Genomic DNA, 19962 nt, shown 5'->3' on the forward strand with positions numbered 1-19962 from the left:
GTGGAGCAAGCGATCAGAGGGAGATGGGGGTCCCCTGCCCAGGCATGATTCCTGGGCCAGAGGCCTCAGGCCTGGGCGGGGGCCAGAGCCAGTGATCGGGGGGAGATGGGGGTCCCCTGTCCAAGCCTGACACCTCTGGCGGAGGCGTCAGGCCTGGGCAAGGGGCCGATCCTGCGATTGGAGGGTGATGGGGGTCAACGCCTGAGGGCTCCCAGTATGTGAGAGGGGGCAGGCTGGGCTGAGTGACACACTCTCCCCTCCCCCCCACACACACACCCAGTGCACGAATTTCGTGCACCGGACCCCTAGTAGGATAATAATTATATATTTAACTTAGCTAGAATAAAAAATTCAAATTAAAGAAAAATGAAATGTTCCTTTTGTATTTTCAACTGTCAGACTTATAAATATTGAAAATAGTAAAATTAACTAGGATTAGAACAATTTGGGAAAAGTTAGCATACTTATACATTACTAGTAGGAGTCAAACTTTTGTTCACCATTTGGAGGGCAGTTTAGTAAAGTGGTAAATCAAAAGCCTTCCTCTCACTTTGGCCCAACATTTTAACTTTTTTAGAATTTGCCATTACAAGAGTGAAAAGTAGGATGAGAACTGGAATAAAGTGGTACAATTTAAGCCAAGGGATCAGCGTTTCAAGGAAAGAGGTCGTGATATTGCAAAGAAGTAAAATAGAATTTGGAACTGAGAAGTGACTATTACATTTGGCAGTTAGACATTTATGACCACAATAGAACCAGTCTCAGTGGCTGATGGAAATTTCTGACACCTAGAAATTAGAGACTGCAAGCATTGTTTTATATTTCAAAAATATTGAAGGTGAAATGGAAATGGGGGAAATGGTAATAATTGTAGAAGAATATTTTATTTTCATTTTTAAAATTGTTGAGACTGAACTTTTTTATGTATAGGGGAAAAATTAGGGTGAGGTTGGAGAAAGATGAGATAAATGACAATAGTTGCCAAAGGGGTTGGATATTGAGCCCTGGCAAAGGAGAAATTAGCCTTTGGATAGGAGAGGAAGAGGTCTGATGGAAGAAGAAATGAAGGAGGTGTATAGATACAAATTATAAACTTGTACAGATGGGGGTGAGACGTGTTTTTGTTTTGTTAAATGGGTGAGGGGGGCTATCACCTCTGATAATCTCAATTCCTCTCAGAATACAAATTTTCCCCTTTCTATAAGGCATAATTTTACAAGAATTAATTCATTTAATCCCCCTCTTCCAGTTCTCTTTTGAACTCTTTGCAAAAAGGTTTTGCTCTCACCATTCCACCCAAACTCTGTATTAAGGTCACTGTTGAATTCCATGTGCTAAATTCAATGTTTAATTCTCAGTCCTAATCGTATTTTCCTTTCCTGCAGTATTTGACACAGTTAATCATTCCCTACTGCTTAAAACACTTTATTTGGTTTCTCCACAACGTACTCTCCTAATTTTCTTCCTACCACAATTACACTCCTCCTCAGTTTGGCTCCTTCCTATCCCCTAGCTATCGTAATGTTGAAATGTCCCAAGGTTCAGTTCTAGACCCCTTCTCTATTCTACTTATACTCATCTATTCTCCTTTGGTGATCTAATGTCTTTTCATACTATCTACAGTATACACCCAGGCTTCATAAATTTATATCTTCAGGCGGTCCTCTCCCTTGATTTGCTTATGCCTATCTGGTGTCTTTACGTGGAGGTCTAATAAACATTTCAAATTTAACATGTTCAAACTTGAGTATGCTCAGCCCAGCTGGTGTTGCTCAGTGGTTGAGCACTGACCTATGAACCAGGAGTTCCCAGTTCAGTTCCCCATCAGGGCACATGCCCTGGTTGCAGACTCAATCCTCAGTAGTGAGCATGCAGGAGGCAGCCGGTCAATGATTCTCTCTCATCATTGATGTTTCTCTCTATCTCTCTTCCTTCCTCTTTGCAATCAACAAAAATATATTTTTTTAAAAAACTTTAGCATGCTCATTCAGCCTACTCTCTTGCAGACTTTTGCATCTTGATTATGTTAATTTTATCTTTCTAGTTGAGACCTAAAACTTAGGAGTCATACCTGACTTCTTACACCACCATCAACCCATGCAAAATTCATCAGCAAATTATATTGGTCTACCTTCAAAATATATCCAGAATTGAGTCACTTGTTACTATCTCAACTGTGTTCACCCTGGCTCAATCATCACCTCCTGCTTGGAATATTTCACTAGGTGAAATATTGTTTCTACTGTGGGCCACTTCAGGGTAATCTCAACATAGCAGCCAGAATAATCCTGTTGATTCTTCCTCAGAATAAAAGCCAAAGTTCAATGAAACCTACAAGAATTAGTTAGCCCCAGTTACCATTCTTATCTGTCCTTTTTGCTTTGTTTATTTCATCAACACTGGCCTCTTTACTGTTCGTTGAACACACCAGCCATATTTTCATCTCAAGGCCTTTATGCTTAATTCATTTCTCTATAACAAGCATTTTTACACCAGATACCTATGTGGCTTTCTAGTTACTTTCTTTTGGTTTTTACTCAAGTGCCACCTTCAGTCAGTTTTTCTCTAATCCACCCTATTTAAAAAGCTATCCTTCTACCAGTACTCTGTCTTCCCTTTCTTGCTTTCTTTTTCTTTGCACATAGATTCTCAACAATGTGGGTGGGTGGATGGATGGATGGATGGATAGATGGCAAGGAAGAGGATAGAGAATGAATAGGAGGTCAGGTTTGAAGGTTAGGAAGAATAATAATTAGTTTGATTTGAATATATTTAGTTTGTTAAAGTTTCCTAGTGGAAATTTCAAAAAGGCAGGTAGTAACTACGTAACATAAAACCTGGGATTTTGTTTGAATCGATCAGTTTCTGCAGCATGGGAAACTAATAAAATTTGGGGTGCTTTGTTAACCATCCTAAAGGTTTAATATAGTACAACATCTTTATATTTCTGATGATTTTCTAGCATTAGAACTATATGTAACTCAAACAACTCATTTTAATAAATTACAAGGGCCTCTGGCAACATGAGAATTATTGTGGATAAATACCAAGGCTTTGGTTCCTTTCCATGATGCTAATATCTCCTTAGACTAATCTTGAGAAAGCAGAGATCTTGCCTAGTCATTGATAAACGATCATTCTTTATCTCATAATTTTTATGTATATTAAGTTACAACTGAAAAAAATTGAGCATCTTAATACATGTTGTTTTAATTATTGGTGTCACTGATTGGCTTGAAAAGCTGCACCATGTAAACTTCCTATATCTTGTCCATAGTTAAGATAATGAAGTCTGCAAATCTTTTTTTTTAATATATTTTTATTGATTTCAGAGGGGAAGGGGGAGAGAAGGAGAGATAGAAACATTAAAGATGAGAGAGAATCACCGATCGGCTGCCTCCTGTACGCCCCCCACTGGGGATGAGCCCGCAACCTAGGCATGTGCCCTTGGCTGGAGTCAAACCCGGGATCCTCCAGTCTGCAGGCTGACGCTCTATCCGCTGAGCCAAACCAGCTAGGGCTGAGAATCTTAACTATTAGCAATACCATCACCATAAAGCCATCCTGACTGGATTCCACTTCATTTATTTTATTGTGTAGTTTTGATCACAGAATAGCAATGTCCTGTGGATATCTTTGCATTTAAGGAGGGAAATAAGACTAAAAAGTTTGTTCTTTTTCTGTAGCTTTAGGGTTTTTATGGACACATGTAAGATGGGCTCTGGAGCAAAATCTGCCATCTAAAACCATCTATCTATATTACTAACAATTACTGTGCTTGCCTTAAAGAAAGGAAACGCAAACCAACCAACCATATTAGTCCTTTAGAATAAAGTATCAGCATCTTATCTGGGAACCAGGAAAGAAAGTTATTTTTGTCTTACAGCATTGTAGTATCTTATATCATACTACCATAATAAAAATTCAGAGATGTTCATTTGTATATCTAGCACTACTCTCTTCTACATACACTTGCCTGTGAAAATGGAAATTTTCAGGTCAGAATATTTGGAGTCCAGTACTTTGAAGATCAAACAAACAAAAAAGAAATACTCAAAAGAAACCCTCCTGATAAGCTTTGGATTGAGATCATTTTTATAGTAATCACAATGCTGAATAATAGTAAAGGGAAAATGTTTGTTCTGTTTTGGAGGGAAGAAGAATCATGGGCCCTGTAAGTAACTTTAGAGTTGATCTAGTTTAGCCTCGGTTAAGATAGTGGGAGACTAGAGAGGTGGAGTGCTGGGCTGCTTGGCCTGGCTATTAGTCCCAGAGCTAAGAATCTAATCCAGGCCTCCTGAGACCAGTCTAGTAGGAGGAGCTTGGGCCGTCCAGCAATCCAGTTTGTCTGTTGTCCGTTCTTATCTACATCACTGGTGACCCGGTGCACAAAATTCGTGCACATTAAAAGGGAATTAATTGGAGGAAATATTTTAATATTGCTATTTGCCCTTTCTCTAGAATAGAAGTGTCAGAGATGTAAGAAAATTAGTAAAATGTATATGAAAATCTTCCTCCTGTCAGAGTCTGGGACATGCCATGGTAACCAGAGTCAAGTACCCGCCCACCCATGTGCACCTTGAAATCGCAAGAGACCCAGACCCAGCCAGCCCTACCCTCGTCAAGCCCTGCCGGTTGGGGGAGCGCAGCCTCAGGTCGCCTGGCCCGGCGCCAGGGCAGGAGGCATGGCCTCAGGTCCCCCAGCCCAGGCTGGGGGGCCGTGCCTTGAGGTCCCCTGGCCCGGGCCAGGGGGCATGGCCTGAGGTCCCCCATCAAACCCCACCAGGCAGGGGGCGCAGCCTCAGATCCCACGACCCGGCACCAGGGCAGGGTGCATGGCCTGAGGTCTCCCAGCCCGGCACCGGGGTGGAGGTTGTGGCCTGAGGTCCCCCATCAAGCACCGCCAGGTAGGGGGTGCGCCCTGAGGTCCCCCATCAAGGCTTGCTGGGGAGGGGGTGAGGCCTGAGGTCCCTTGTCAAGCCCCACCAGGCAGGGGGTGCACCCCTGCCCTGGCCCAGTGCCACGCAGCCTCAGATCCCTGCTGATTGCTCGTTAAGGCTCATTACCTGATTGCTCATTAGGGTTCGTTACGGGAACTCAGCCTCTGCTGTGGGTGCAGCCATCTTGTGTTACAGAATCTCTGCCTGCACTGTGGGCGCAGCCATCTTGTTATGGTATGATGGTCAATTTGCATATTCCCTCTTTATTAGATAGGATCCTTTATAATCAATAATCTAGTCATAAATTTGTACAGTGAGTCTTTGTACTTTGTAAAATGTTTTCCTGGCTGTGTAACATTTTTAGCTTCACAGTCTTACTATTTTCACTTTTGCACATGAGGAAGTTGAAGCTTATAGATATTTAAGTGCTGTGCCACATTATCATGTCACATTGCTAGTGAGTGACAGCCAGATTTTGAACCCAGGCCTCTAACTACTCAATCAGTGCTTTTCTGTGTCCCTTTACTCCCTGGGATAATTAAGAGTTAGTGTTGTTTTTCTAATAAATATGTCAGATAAGTAAAGTAGCAAGTATATATACACTAGAGGTCCAGTGCATGAAATTCATGCACGGGGGGAGGAGGGAGTCCCTCAGCCCGGCCTGCACCCTCTTGCAATCCGGGACCTCTTGGGGGACATCCCTCTCGCAATCTGAGACAGCTGGCTCCTAACTATTCACCTTCCTGATTTCCCCTAGCCACTTTGCCTCCCTGCCTGATCACCCTAACTGCTCGCCTGCCTGCCTGATTGCCCCTAACCACTTCTGCCTGTCTGCCCACCCAATCACCCCTAACCACTCTGTCTGCCTGCCTGCCTGTTTGCCCTTAACTACTCGCCTGCCTGCCTGATCACCCCTAACCACTTGCCTGCCTGCTTGATTGCCCCTAACCACTCTGCCTGCCTGATCGCCCCTCACCGCCTCTGCCTTGGCCCCTGCTGCTACGGCTTCATTTGGGAGGACATCTGGAATGACATCCGGAAGGTCATTTGGCTGTCCAGTCTAATTAGCATATTATGCTTTTATTATTATAGATAGTTAGAGGAGAATTTTATTATTGAAACAAATGCTAGAGTCATTAGCTTAGTGTCCTACTCTTTTTGTTCTTGGAGCAGGGACACTGAGTCTTATAATTACTCTGCCCCAAGGGCCAAGTACATGTTCTTTGCCTCAGAGGTCTTGATCTGCTCCATATTCCCTGAATATATGTGCACTCTCAAGCTCCTGTGACTTAGCATTAAGATGCCCTTGTGCATTTTTCTCTTGGGTTAATGCTTCCTGTCACAACCCAGCAGTGCATATTTTTTCTCCTTTTGAAAGTATTTCTGGCCTCAAAACTAAACTAAATTAGATGCCAGTTCTCCTCCCTTTTCTCCATATCCACATAGCATCCTGAGCATAACTTTCTCAGAGTACTTATTACATTGAATTTTAATAGTTGGTTTGCTTAACTGTCCTCTCCCTACTTCTCTGCCCTTGTCCAATGTTTGGCACATACTAGACACTGTAAATATGTACAGAAAAATGAATAGAGACGGCTGCTGCCTTTAGTGTTGACTTTTTAACCCCTGGTGCTCCAGCGGCAGGAATCTGGAAACTGCACCTAAGGGGAGCCTACACTAAATTGGTGTAGGCTTTTTTAAGAGCATTGTGTTGGAGGGGATGTGTGCATGTACACACATCTGCACACATGCGCATGCGCGCGCGCGCACACACACACACACACACACACACACACACACACTGCTGCTGCTGCTCTGAGCAAGCCAGGACAAATGGGATAATTGAATAATATGAGGTGGAATTGAAATTTATAACATTATCTGTTTAATTGAATTACATAAGGGTGTTTTTTTTAAATGGCATTAAATAGCATTGTATTTTATGGCGGTTGCATATATGCTATGAATATTTATCTTTGTATAATCTATGTTATATATAGAGAGAATATTCAAATCATAGATATTTTGAAATCCATTTCTCCCCATAGTGTGGAGCAAAGGCCATTTTTTAAACATACACTGAATTACCTTTGAAACTACGTTTAGAGATGCAATCTTTGATGTAGTCTTATAAATGCATAAAATCAGTCAGTAGCAAAGAACCATGATTGGGATTGCCTGAGCAAATGTATTACGTAGTATACCTCAAATTAGATTACATACTCTGTAGATTAATGGTCTTTAAAACAATCATTGAGCAGTGAAGTAGTTGTGGATTTCAGTTAGTAAATAAAACAAATTGATTGTTTCTTATGCCACGTCATATAGTATATGACATCTTTGCTTTTAATCACAATTTTTTTTTTACTGAGAACTTAGCGGTGTAATTCATTCTTACCCAACTAGCAAATTAATTACATTTTTATGTTTTATGACTAATTTGTTACCTGTTCTAAATGTTACTGTGATTTCTTTTTAATATTTTTTACTGTTTTTGAAAATTATAATATTTTTCAATTACAGTTGACATTCTACTTCACCATCTTTACTCTAAGTCCAACATGACCTAAATTTTAATATTTTACTAAAAAATAAGTTAACTGGTAATATTATATTAATACTTTTAGCCTCTCTTGGTGGGTGTTAATTACTTTTTGTTTGTTTGTTTTGTTAATCTAGAAACCCTTGGTTTTAGTCAAATACATCACTATCTATTAAAGGAAACCAGACCTGATGTGGAAGTAGAAATCCAATGTGTGAATATACAGAAACTGCTTCAGTTGATTCAAAATGGGAACAACAAGTGATGAGATGGTATCGGTGGAACACACCTCCTCGTCCTTCAATCCTCTGTGTTTTGAATGTGGTCAGCAGCACTGGACAAGAGAAAATCACTTGTACAATTACCAGAATGAAGTGGATGATGACCTGGTCTGCCATATTTGCCTTCAGCCTCTATTGCAGCCATTAGATACCCCCTGTGGACACACATTCTGCTGCAAGTGCCTCAGAAACTTCTTACAAGAGAAAGATTTCTGTCCTTTGGACAGAAAAAGACTTCACTTTAAGTTGTGTAAGAAGTCTAGTATTCTAGTTCATAAACTTCTGGACAAATTATTAGTTGCATGTCCTTTTTCTTCAGTGTGCCAAGATGTAATGCAGCGCTGTGATCTGGAGGCACATCTTAAAAACAGGTAAGTAAAAAATATGAAAGAAAGAAAAGTGACTCTAGGTTTTATAAAATGCCTGTTCAAAAAATTGATTAAAAGAATACAAAGGCATCAATAAGTAAATGGACAAATAAAATACAAGAGATACAAAAATGAGTAAGTTGTATGGAATATCAGTATTTATAAAAAAAACATGAATACAAAAACTATGGTGAGGAAGTACCATTGTATACCTATTAATATTTTTGCTGGTAAAATTATGAAGCTGCTATATTTATTTATATGGGTAGCAGGATATAATGATAGACTCTTTTGCAAGACGTTTAAAAAACTGTAAATGTAAATATCCTTTTATCCAGATAATCCAAAAAAAAGGAAAGATTGCATATAAGGGTGTTCATTGCAACATTGTGCATAGTTCAGTAAATTGGACTCAATCTAATTAACAGTAGAGGAAGAGTTAAAATTACATAAACTCAGTGGGATATTATGTAGCCAATGAAAATGATAGATTTGTTGTAATATGGAAAATGGTACATACGATTTTATTTGCCCAAGATCTTACAAAGATTCTGTGTTCAGCCCTGGTCTGGTGGTATAGTTGGTTGGAGCATTGTCCCATATTCCAAAAGGTTGCAGGCTCAATCCCCGGTCAGGGCACATATGGGAGGCAACTGATCGATGTTTCTCTCCCCACCTCCCCACTTCCTCTCTCTAAAAATCAATAAACATATCCTTGGGTGAGGGGTATTTTTTTAAAAAAGAAAAGATTATGCATTTAGGGACTAGTCTGAATAAGAACTAGGGGTTGGAAATTTTAAAACGTTTAGGTTTTATTTTTGTCCTAATGAAAACTTTTTAAAAAGTTAGGTAATTTAGTTAGCTGGTTATTTAGTGAGATTTATAATTTTTCTTTGGTAAATTCTTGATCTTTATACCCTTAGGAAGGAATAAAATCCATCTCATGTCTTAAGTAGGTAGAATCACATAAAGTGACAGAAAAAAATGTATTCATTTCTAAATTTAAGTCACTTGTGTGGTGTAAAGCTGGAATAATTTTAAGTTATGTGAAAACAATGTATAGTACAATACAGGGTAGGGCAGAAGTAAGTTTACAGTTGTTTGTATGGAAAATAATACAGTAATCTATCTCTTACATAAAAGGCCTGTGGCTGTCAGGCATAATGCCGTCATGACCAAATGAGCAGCGACTTTCGTGGCGAGTAGGGCAGGGCAGGGCGGGAGCTATTAGCGGCGGAGAGCTATGAGCAGCGGAGGGCCGGGAGAACTAGGAGTGGCCAAGGCAGGGTGGCCAGCTGAGGCAAGTGGAAGCGAGCTACTCGGACATGATGTTGTGCACGCTGGGCCTCTAGTATATATAAAAAGCCAGCGACCAGAACGCCATAATGACTGGAATGACTGGTCACTATGACGCCCACTGTGGCCAGCAAACTGGCCCAATCGGGCTGGGGCCAGCCAGCCAACCTTTAGTGGCCCCTCCCTCCAGCCAGCCCTGCCCCTGATTGGCCTCTCCCACCCTGATCAAGGGCGGGCAGCTGGCCAAACCCTCCCCCCGACCACCACAGCCCTTTCCCCCAGCTGGCCCCACTCCCCATGAGCCACCACTACCCTGATTGGTCCGCAGCCCCCGCCACCCAGCGGGCCCCTCCCTGATTGCCCCCCAACCCCAATAGGGGGCAGGTCTCCCACCCCATTTGGCGCAGCCAGCCAACCCACCACCCACAGCCCCTCCCCACCGCCGGCCCCACCACTGATCAGCACCCACCACCCCATCAGCTTGTGGCCCCTCTCCCCAGACACCTCTGCCCGCAATAGTCCCCCACACACCAATTGGGGGTGGGGTTGGCCGTCCAACCTCCCACAGCCCCTTCCTGGCCTCTGACCCCCAATCGGCCCCCGACCCCAATTGGGGGTGGGGCCTACCAGCCAATTGCCTGTGGCCCTCCCCCCAGCCGGCTCTGCCCTGATCGGGCCCCAACCAGGGCGGGCCAGCCGGTCAACCTCCCACTATCTCCTCCCAACAGGCCTGACCCTAATTCACCCCGATTGGGGCTGGGCCAGCCGGACCCCACTCATACACGAATTCGTGCACTGTGCCTCTAGTTGATCTATATCTATATACATAAAAAGCCAGGGGCCGTCGCATCCGAAACAACCGAACGGGCGACCGAACAGGCAGAGTGGGGCAACCAGGCCGGCAGTGGGGTTAGTGAGGGACAACCAAATGACTGAACAGCAAGCTGCATGGGGCAACCAGTTCGGCCGGGGGGTTAGTGAGGGATGACCAAATGACAGCGGCGTAGTTAGGCATCAATCAGACTGGCAGGGGAGTGGTTTAGTGGTGATCAGGCAGGCAGGCAGGTGAGCGATTAGGAGCCAGCAGTCCTGGATGTGAGAGGGATGTCCGACTGCCGGACATCCCCCGAGGGGTCCCGGATTGGGAGAGGGTGCAGGCTGGGCTGAGGCAACGCACCCCCACCCCCACCCCGTGCATGAATTTTGTGCACTGGGCCTCTAGTAAATAATAATAAAAGAATAAACTGTTTCATGCACTTAAAACTATAAATCTACTTTTGCCTTACCGTCTAGAGTAGATTTAGAAATAGTATAAATCTGGCATACTAGTAGAATAGCTTGTCATTATATTCACACATAAAATCATAGAATTTTAAGATATTAATCTAATCTCCTCACTTTATAAATCAGGAAACTGGGTCACAAATATAGAGTGGTAGTTAATAATATAGTTAGACTAAAACTTCCATATTCTTCTTTACCATTCTGATATGCCATCTGACTTTTCCACAGGTTAAATCATGTTCTCTACTGCTATGTGGTAGTAAATGTTTTCTACCCATGGGAATATACATGTTCGTTCTGTTCCTAATACCAGTGTTATAAAATGAGTGCACCCTTTAGGAATAATTTTAAAAATGAGGAAGAATGTTATTTTTAAAATATCAGAAACATGAAGATTTATTACTTAAATCTAAGCTGTATTAAAAACGGGTTAAGAAAAAGGATAGGATAGATATATAAGCTTTTAAAAACGCTGTAGCCTTAGGTTTTTGTGCATCTTCAGTCTACAAAAGGCAGGGTACCCGAACATGCTAACAGACCTCCTGGAAATAGACACCAAACTTTTTAATATGCTAGTCTGGGTCAGGCCTAGGTACAGCTGAGGTTGAAGAATATGTTAGGATTTTCTTATTTCTCTCAGTAGAACTGTTCTTTTTCGGGAATTGGTTCTTTTGTAGTTCTTTTATGAACATCAGTTATGGGATGTTAGAGGAACTAAGCAGAGTCTCAGTTCAGTTACTAATTATTTTGATAGCAGTGAGATAAAAATTTCACATTGTTAGTAAATTTTTTAAAAATATGTTAAAATTGTTAGTAATTTTTTTAAAATATAAATTTTTTTAAAACGTATTTTGAGTGTTGATTTCAGAAAGAGGAAGGGAGAGGGAGAGAGGGAAACATCCGTGATGAGAGAATCAATTGGTTGCCTCCTGCACGCCCCCTACTGGAGATTGAGCCTACAACCCAGCATGTGCCCTGAACAGGAATCTCCTGGTTCATAGGTTGATGCTCATCCACTGACCCACACTGGGCGGGAAACGTTGTTAGGAATATTCACTTAACTATAATACATACAATAATTTAATACAGGCATACCTCGTTTTATTGCGTGTTGCTTTATTGTGCTTTACAGATGCTACAAGGTTTTTTGTTTTCACAAATTGAAGGCAAATCCTCCACCAGCAAAACGATTACAACTCACTTTATTGTGAGACTTGCTTTATTGTGGTGGTCTGGAACCAAACCCACATATCTCTGAGGCATGCCTGTGTATAGTTGAAATATTGCAAAATCTTCTTTCATTTATAGGTAGATAAAGTCCAAGCAGTTATGTCTAGTTTAAAGTTCTATTTTCCAGTGTGCTTATTAATATTTGAGCTACTAATTTAATAATTTCCAAAGTGTCTTAGGCCTATATTGTGAAAGATAATTTGAAAAATATGTACGTTTTGTGAAGGTGGGTGATTTGATTGATATAAACACCTAAGAGTAACTATTAATTATTAAAAATAAAAAATGGTAAATTATAAAATAGAATTTTTATATCCCATTTGAACATCTGTGTGATTAACAGCCTGATCTTTCAGTAGTTTCTCAATTAAAAATGTTGAAATTCAGCCCTAGCTAGTTTGGCTCAGTGGATAGAGTGTTGGCCTGCGGACTGAAGGGTTCTGGGTTCAATTCCGGTCAAGGGCACATACCTCAGTTGCAGGTTCCTCCCTGGCCCAGGCCTTGGTCGGATTCGTTCAGGAGGCAACCAATTGATGTCTTTCTCTCACACCAATATTTCTCTCTGTCTTTCCCTCTCTCTTCCACTCTCTGAAAATCAACGGAAAAATATCTTCGGCCGAGGATTAAAAATAAATAAGTTGAAATTTAAGTAGAAATGGTTATTATCCAACACTCAGTACTAATTAATATTTAGTTCATTTGTTCATTCAGTAAATATTATCTACTGTGTGCCAGATACTGTTAATTGTTGAACAGTCTGTAAACGATGGCAGGTTAGAGTCTACTTCTGGGTTGTAAATTCGTTCAAGGCAAGGACCATGTCTTTAGCAGTCTTTGAATTCCCTTGTGCAAAGTTGCCACTCACCTAATGTTTGTCCAGTTAAATTGTTACTTATGTTCTGGTTATCCATTGCTGAGAAACTAACCACCCCAAATACACTGACATAAAACAAGTATTTGGTTCTGCTCAGGGATTCTGTGAGTCGGATTCAGACAGGACGCCACAGCTATGGCTTGTCTTTATTACGTTAGTATATCTAGGCCACAGCTTGGAAGAACTCAAAGACAGGTACTGCAACAGTTGGAACTGGAGAAGCTACTTCCAGGATGTCTTCTTTATTCACATCTGGCACCTGGATGGAGATAACCAGCAGCGAGGCTCAGCTAGGACTTGTCAGCTGCAGAGCCTAACGGTAGCCTCTCCGGCGTGGAGGCCTCGCTGTATGTCAAGTTCTTACATGATGCTCAGTGTTCCATTGAATAAGGCAGAAGCTGCATGGCTTTGTATGATTTAGCCTTGAAGCCACACACCATCTCTACTTTATTTGAAGCAGTCCTCCTAGATGCAAGAAGAGGCTTCAATTTGTGATGATAGCCATGTTTTAAAACTAACACACACAGTGACAAAAGTGATGTCATGAGGCACAGAATAAGATTATGACTGTGGCTCATCTCTGAAAACCTCTCACTCATTTGTTAAGAATTGATAAGTTTCATTGAAATGAATAGAATTTTAGCCCTTATCAGTGTGGCTCATTGGATAGAGCGTTGTCCCATGCACCAAAGGCTCATGGGTTCAGCTCCTGGTCAAGGGCACGTACCTGGGTTGCAGGTTCAATCCCCAGCCCCTGTTCAGGGTGAGTGCAGAAGGCAACCAATCGATGTGTCTCTCTCACATTGTTTCTCTTCCTCTCTCTCTTTCTCCTTCTCTCTCTCTCTTTCTCTCTCTCTCTCTCTCTCTTTCTCTCTCTCACTCTTTTTTCTCTAAAAATCAATGGAATGTGCATAGAATTTTATCCCCAGCAAGTGATTCATTGTATAAAAGTTACGATATCATGTATCTTTGTTCTTGAATTTTTAGGATTTGGCCCACTGACTTTTCAGCTACAACTGAAAGTAAAATATTTATGGAAGATGAATGTGTTTTTAAATAAAATTACTAGTTATTAACAGATTATATTTAGTAAAGCAATGAAGAATTTTAAGACATGAAAAAGTGCCCATCTTTGAAAGGAGACTTAAAGCTTTTAAGAAATATTCTGTATATTGTACTAAGCATATTACATTTTAGTAATTCCTTTGTGAAATTCTGCCAAACACCATCAACTATAAAACATCCCTCCTCCCCTGCTTTACCCCTCACTCCTGCCTCACCCTCAACAGTTTAACATGTAAAGCTTATGGGAATTGTAAATATTTTGTTGTTGTTAAATTGAGCATTGTGTCTAGTTTATGACAAGGTTCAGGACCACTTTATTTTCCTCTTTAAAAATCGTAACAATTTAACAGTCTGGTAAAAAGTGTGTACACTATTGAGAAAACCTTTAAAGAAGTCTTTTTCCATGCTGAGACCTTTCCTAGGTCATCAAATGGTGTTTTTGTTTTGTTAATCCTTACCCTAGGATATTTTTTTATTGATATTTTTAGAGAGAGTTCAAGGGAAGTAGGGATGGGTGTGGGTGGGGGTGGGGGAAGAGAGAGAGAGAGAAAGAGAGAGAGAGAGAGAGAGAGAGAGAGAGCGCGAAAGAGAAAGAAACGTCAGTGTGAGAGAAACACATCAATTGGTTGCCTCCCACACGCTCCTCCACTGGGACCAGAGATGAACCTGCAACCCAAATACATGCCCTTGACTAGGAACCCAACCAGGGACCCTTCAGTGCATGGGCCAATGCTCTATCTACTGAGCCACAATAGCCAGGATTCGTCCAATGGTTTTGAAGTCTTTATGGGTCAGGATAGGCTGAGGCAAGATTGCTCTTTTACTTTCACATTTTAGCTTGGAGGAAAGTTTGAGTTTGGCACATTTTAAAAAATATATTTTTATTGACTTCATAGAGGAAGGGAGAGGGAGAGAGATAGAAAACATTAATGATGAGAGAGAATCATTGACTGGCTTCATCCTTCATGCCCCTCACTGGGGATCAAGCCCATAACCCAGGCATGTGTCCTTGACCCTTCAATCTCAGGCCGAAGCTCTATCCACTGAGCCAAACCAGCAAGGGTGAGTTTGGCACATTCTTACCAGCATTCTTTTCTCATATATAATGTAAAAAACAGATACGTATATTTGCAAATCATGTATCTGATAAGAGTCTAGTATCCAGACTATCTAGAGTTCTTACAGTTAATAAAAAGTCAAATCATTCAGTTTTTTTGTTGTTTATTGTTTATCCTCACCTAAGGATATATCTTCCATTGATTTTTTTTAGAGAAAGTGGGAAGGAGGGGGGAGAGAGAAAGAAACATTGATGTGAGAGAGACACATTGATTGGTTGCCTCCTGTATATGCCTTGTCTGGGGGCTGGAGATCAAACCTGCAACCCAGGTACATAACTTAGACTTGGAATGGAATCCATGACCCTTCGGTGCTTGGCCCCCCCCTGTTGACCTGGTCACCCCCAACTGCCCCCCCTGCCAGGCTGGTTGCCCCTCACGGCCCCCCCCTGCCTGCCTGGTTGCCCCACACAGCCTACTGTTCAGTCATTTGGTCGTCTCTCACTAACCCCCCTGCCGGCCTGGTCACCCCAAACAGCTTGCTTGTTCAGTCATTTGGTCATCTCTCACTAACCCCCCTGCCGGCCTGGTTGTAGGCAGCCATCTTGTGAGGGTGTGAGGGTTAATTTGCATATTATCTCTTTATTATATAGGATAGTTGTGTTTTTGTCAGTTGCTAGCATTTTATGTATATTCTGGTTATAGACCCTTATTACATACACAGTTCTTAAATATTTTCTCGCAGTCTATCGATTGTCTTTTCACTTTCCTATGTCCTTTCAAGGACAAACACGTTTAATTTTTATGAAGTTCAGTTTATCTATTTTTTCTTCGTTTTCTTGGCTTTGGTGTCATATCTAAGAAACTGTTGCCTACTCCAAGGTCACGAAGATTTACACCTAACACTTTTTTAGTTATAGCTCTTATATTTTGGTTTTTGATCCATTTTGAATTAATTGTGATTGGAGAACATGCTATGTACAACTGAATCCTTTCAATTTTTATTGAGGTTCTTTTTTATTGCCTAGCACTTGGTCTATCCTGGAAAATGCTTCATGTCTACCCCAGAAGAATGTGTATTCCACTCTTGATGGGTGAAGTGTTTTATAGATATCTGTTAGGTTAATCTATTTTTTCTTGTTTTTATACCTAGTTGTTGTATCTATTATTGAAAGTAGAAATCTTAGATTACTATTGTTGAATTATTTATTTTAATTCTATGATTTAAAAAAAATATTTTTATTGATTTCAGAGAGGAAGAGAGAGGGAGAGAGATAGAAACATCAATGATGAGAGAGAACCATTGATTGGCTGCCTCCTACACACCCCCTAATGGGTATCCAGCCAACAACCCAGGTATGTGCCCCGACCAGGAATTGAACCAGGACCTCCTGGTTCATAGGTCGACGCTCAACCACCAAGCCATGCCAGCCGGGCAATTCTATAATTTTTGCTTCATGTACTTAGGGATATGTTGTGGTTATGTTTATAATTGTCATAACTTGTTAATAAATTGAATCTTTCATATTGTAAAATGTTCTTTTCACTAGAAATAATTTTTGTCTTAAAGTCTATTGTGTATGAAATTAGTATACCCACATAGTCCTCTTTAAGATACCATTTGCGCCCTGGCCGGTTTGGTTCAGTGGATAGAGCGTAGTCCTGTGGACTGAAGGGTCCTGGGTTCGATTCCAGTCAAGGCTCAGTCCCCAGTAGGGGGTGTGCAGGATGCAGCCAATCAATGATTCTCTCTCATCATTGATGTTTCTATCTTTCTCTCCCTCTCCCTTTCTCTTTGAAATCAATAAAAATATATATTTTTTAAACGACACTATTTGCATGGTGTATCTTTGTTTCTCCTTTTAATTTTTACCTATTTATGTCTTTGAATCTGATGTGTGTCTCTTGTAGTCAGTATATAGTTGATCATGTTTTCTTTTTAATCTGTTCTGCCAATCACTGACTTTTGATTGGAGTGTTTAATTTGTTTATATTTGATGTAATTACTGATAAGGTAAGATTTATGTCTGCCACTTTGCTACTTTCTATATCTCATTTTTATTTGTTTATCTATTCCTCCAGTTTTTCCCTCTTATGTTAGATATTTTCTAGTATGTCATTTTAATTCTTTTGTCATTTCTGTTCATATATGTACATTTTTTAATTTATTCCAGAGAGAGAGAAAGAAAGAAACATGGATGTGTGTAGTAAAACACTAATCAGTTGCCTCCCGCATCCTCCCCCCCCTTTAGGGATCAAACTCATAACTTAGGTATGTGTCCTGCCTAGGAATCAAACCCGCTGGACCTTTTAATATATGGGGCAATGCTCCAACCAACTGTGTGTGTGTGTGTGTGTGTGTGTATGGTTTATTTTGTTTTGTTAGTGGTTGTGCTAGGGATTACAATTAACATTGTAATTTATAACAGTCTAGTTCAGATTAATACCTATTTAATTTCACTGGTATATAAAAACTCATATATAGCTCCATTCCTTCCTCCTGCCTATGTGCTGTTATACTTATACAAATTATACATCTTTATGCATTATATACCTATCAAAACAGAATTATAATTATTACTTTTTGTTGTTGTCTTTTAAACCAGATAGGACAAAAGAAGAGCTATAAAAAAAATACTTTTATGCTGTTTCCATATTTATCTATGTGACTTTCATCAGTGCTGTTTATTTTTTCATGTGGATTGTGTTACTGTCTAAATACCTTTCATATCAATCTGAAAGACTTTAGTATTTCTTGTATGGCAGATCTGCTAGTAACAAAATCTTTGTTTTTGTTTATCTGGAAATGTCTTCAGTTCTCCTGTTTTTGAAGGATAGTTTTGCTGGATATAGACTCTTTGGTTGAAAGTCTTGTGATTTTGTTGTTGTGTTTTCTTTTTCTTTTTAGCAGTTTGAATATGTCATCCATGCCGTCTGGTTTCCATGGTTTCTGAAGAGAAATCAGTCACCAATCTTATTGAGAGCCACTTCTATGTAATGAGATATTTCTCTCTTGCTGCTTTCAAGATTCATCATACTTGGGAAGATTTTGGTCATTTTGTGTTTAAATATTCTTTCTGCCCCTTTCTCTCTGACTTCTTGTGGCATTCCCATTATACATATCTAATATTTTTTATAGTATCTCACAGGTTCTTGAGACTCTATCCATTCTTTTATTTGCTTTTTTCTTTCTGTTCCTCAGACTGGTAATCTCAATTGACCTAACTTCAAGTTCACCAATTCTTTTTTCTGCCTGTTCAAATCTGCTGTGAGTTCTTCATTTCATTTATTCATTTTTTTAAATACAGCATTTCTATTTGGTTTTTATTATAACTTATATTTCTGGATTGGTATTTTTATTTGGTAAAACAATCTGATATTTTCCTTAGGTTTTTAGACATGGTTTCTTTGTTCTTTGAACACTTTTATATTTTATTTAAGTCATTGTTGTGGTAAGGCAAATATCTGGGGACAGTTACTGTTGACTGCTATTTTTCCTGTGTAGGGGCCATACTCATTTGTTTCTTTGGATGTTTTAAAAAAATTTTATTGAACACTTGACATTTTAAATAATGTAATATAGAAGCTCTGGAAATCAGATTCTTCTTCCTTTTTCAGGATTTGTTTTTGCTGTTTGTTGTCTGTTTGTTCAGTGACATTTCTAAACTAATTCTGCAAAATCTTTGCTCAGGTTATGGCCAGCTAATGGTCAGACAGATAATTCCTTAAATGCCTATAACCAATAAATTCCCCAAGTCTTTCTGAGGGACTCTGTGTTCATTGTGGGGCACATCTTCAACACTCAGGCAATAGACAATTCCTCCTTAGCCTTCATTGCTGGTTTTCACAAAATGTCAGGATTAGCCGGAAGTGAGAGCTTAGTGCCTTCTCTGTTATTTCAGATGCATGCACACAGCCTGGACATGTCAAAACCCCTATGGAAATTTCTATCCCTAGTGTTAAAAAACAACAGCAACACGTTTGATTAGCCTTTTTTGCCCACCCTAGGCAGCCACAATCTTAAACAGTTGCCTCTGATTTTTTTCCCCAATGAATGCCCCCAGTGTAAAGTGTGATTTTACTGGCTGAGCTCCAAGTCAGGTTACTTAAAAGACATCCTTGTGAGTGGGGTCTTTCAGGGAACCAACAGGTCAATTAATGACAATTATCTAGAAATGGAGCTTTGAAAGCATGCCAGTCTACCCTTCCTACTCTGATTATGGACAATTGTTTTTCCAGGCTTCTATGGAGCTAAGGAGATGGGGACGGAAACGGGGCAAGTTCAAATGCCATAGAGCTCACTGTTTGTACTGAAATGTAGCCATTTTTCTTTAATAAATGCACTTTGGCTTGCTACCGAACTTTGGCTAATTTCAAGATCTCAGAAATAGTTGGGTCTAACAGTTTTTGCCAGTGTTCACAGGTATCCTTAACCTACCATTTTCACTGGCATCACTTGAATTATTTTTGCATATTTTAACCCATAACTATTTTTATCATTTTTCTTTTTTGAAAATATATTTGTATTGATTTCAGAAAGGGAGGGGGAGAGAGAGATAGAAACATCAATGATGAGAGACAATCATTGATCAACTGCTTCCTACACATCCCACAGTGGGGACCGAGCCCGCAACCTGGCGTGTGCCTTGACCAGGAATCGAACTGTGACTTTCTGGTTCATCAGTTGATTCTCAACCACTGAGTCATGGCAGGCCGGGCTCATTTTTCTTGTTTCTAAGGTGCTCATATTATTTGAGTTTTATTAAGTACTTGTCATTGTGCTGGCACTTACCATGTATTGAGTTTTATTTTACTTTTAACCATGCATTGTTTTATTTTACTTCTATTACAGCTGCCCCACCACTGACACTAATACTTCTACTAATAAGATAGTGTATGCTGTTACACTGTATATTTCCTAATGTGAATCATTGTTATATCGGAGAATGATGCCACTATATTGTAAGTTTCACGTAATTTTTTCTCCATAAGAAGAGCCAGACTAATGGGAATGGAAGTATAACCTT

General features: G+C 40.3%; 1 protein-coding gene across 1 annotated transcript in view; it reads left to right on the forward strand.

The window, feature by feature from the left end:
- Window positions 1-19962, forward strand: part of LNX2 (ligand of numb-protein X 2) — a 48261-nt gene that overhangs the window by 7196 nt on the left and 21103 nt on the right. The window contains 1 exon segment of the mRNA XM_015564834.1: window positions 7620-8134. Coding sequence (XP_015420320.1) covers window positions 7731-8134 — 404 coding nt within the window. The 5' untranslated portion in view covers window positions 7620-7730.

The sequence above is a fragment of the Myotis davidii genome, unplaced genomic scaffold, assembly GCF_000327345.1.
Source record: "Myotis davidii unplaced genomic scaffold, ASM32734v1 scaffold152, whole genome shotgun sequence".
Lineage (NCBI taxonomy): Eukaryota > Metazoa > Chordata > Mammalia > Chiroptera > Vespertilionidae > Myotis > Myotis davidii.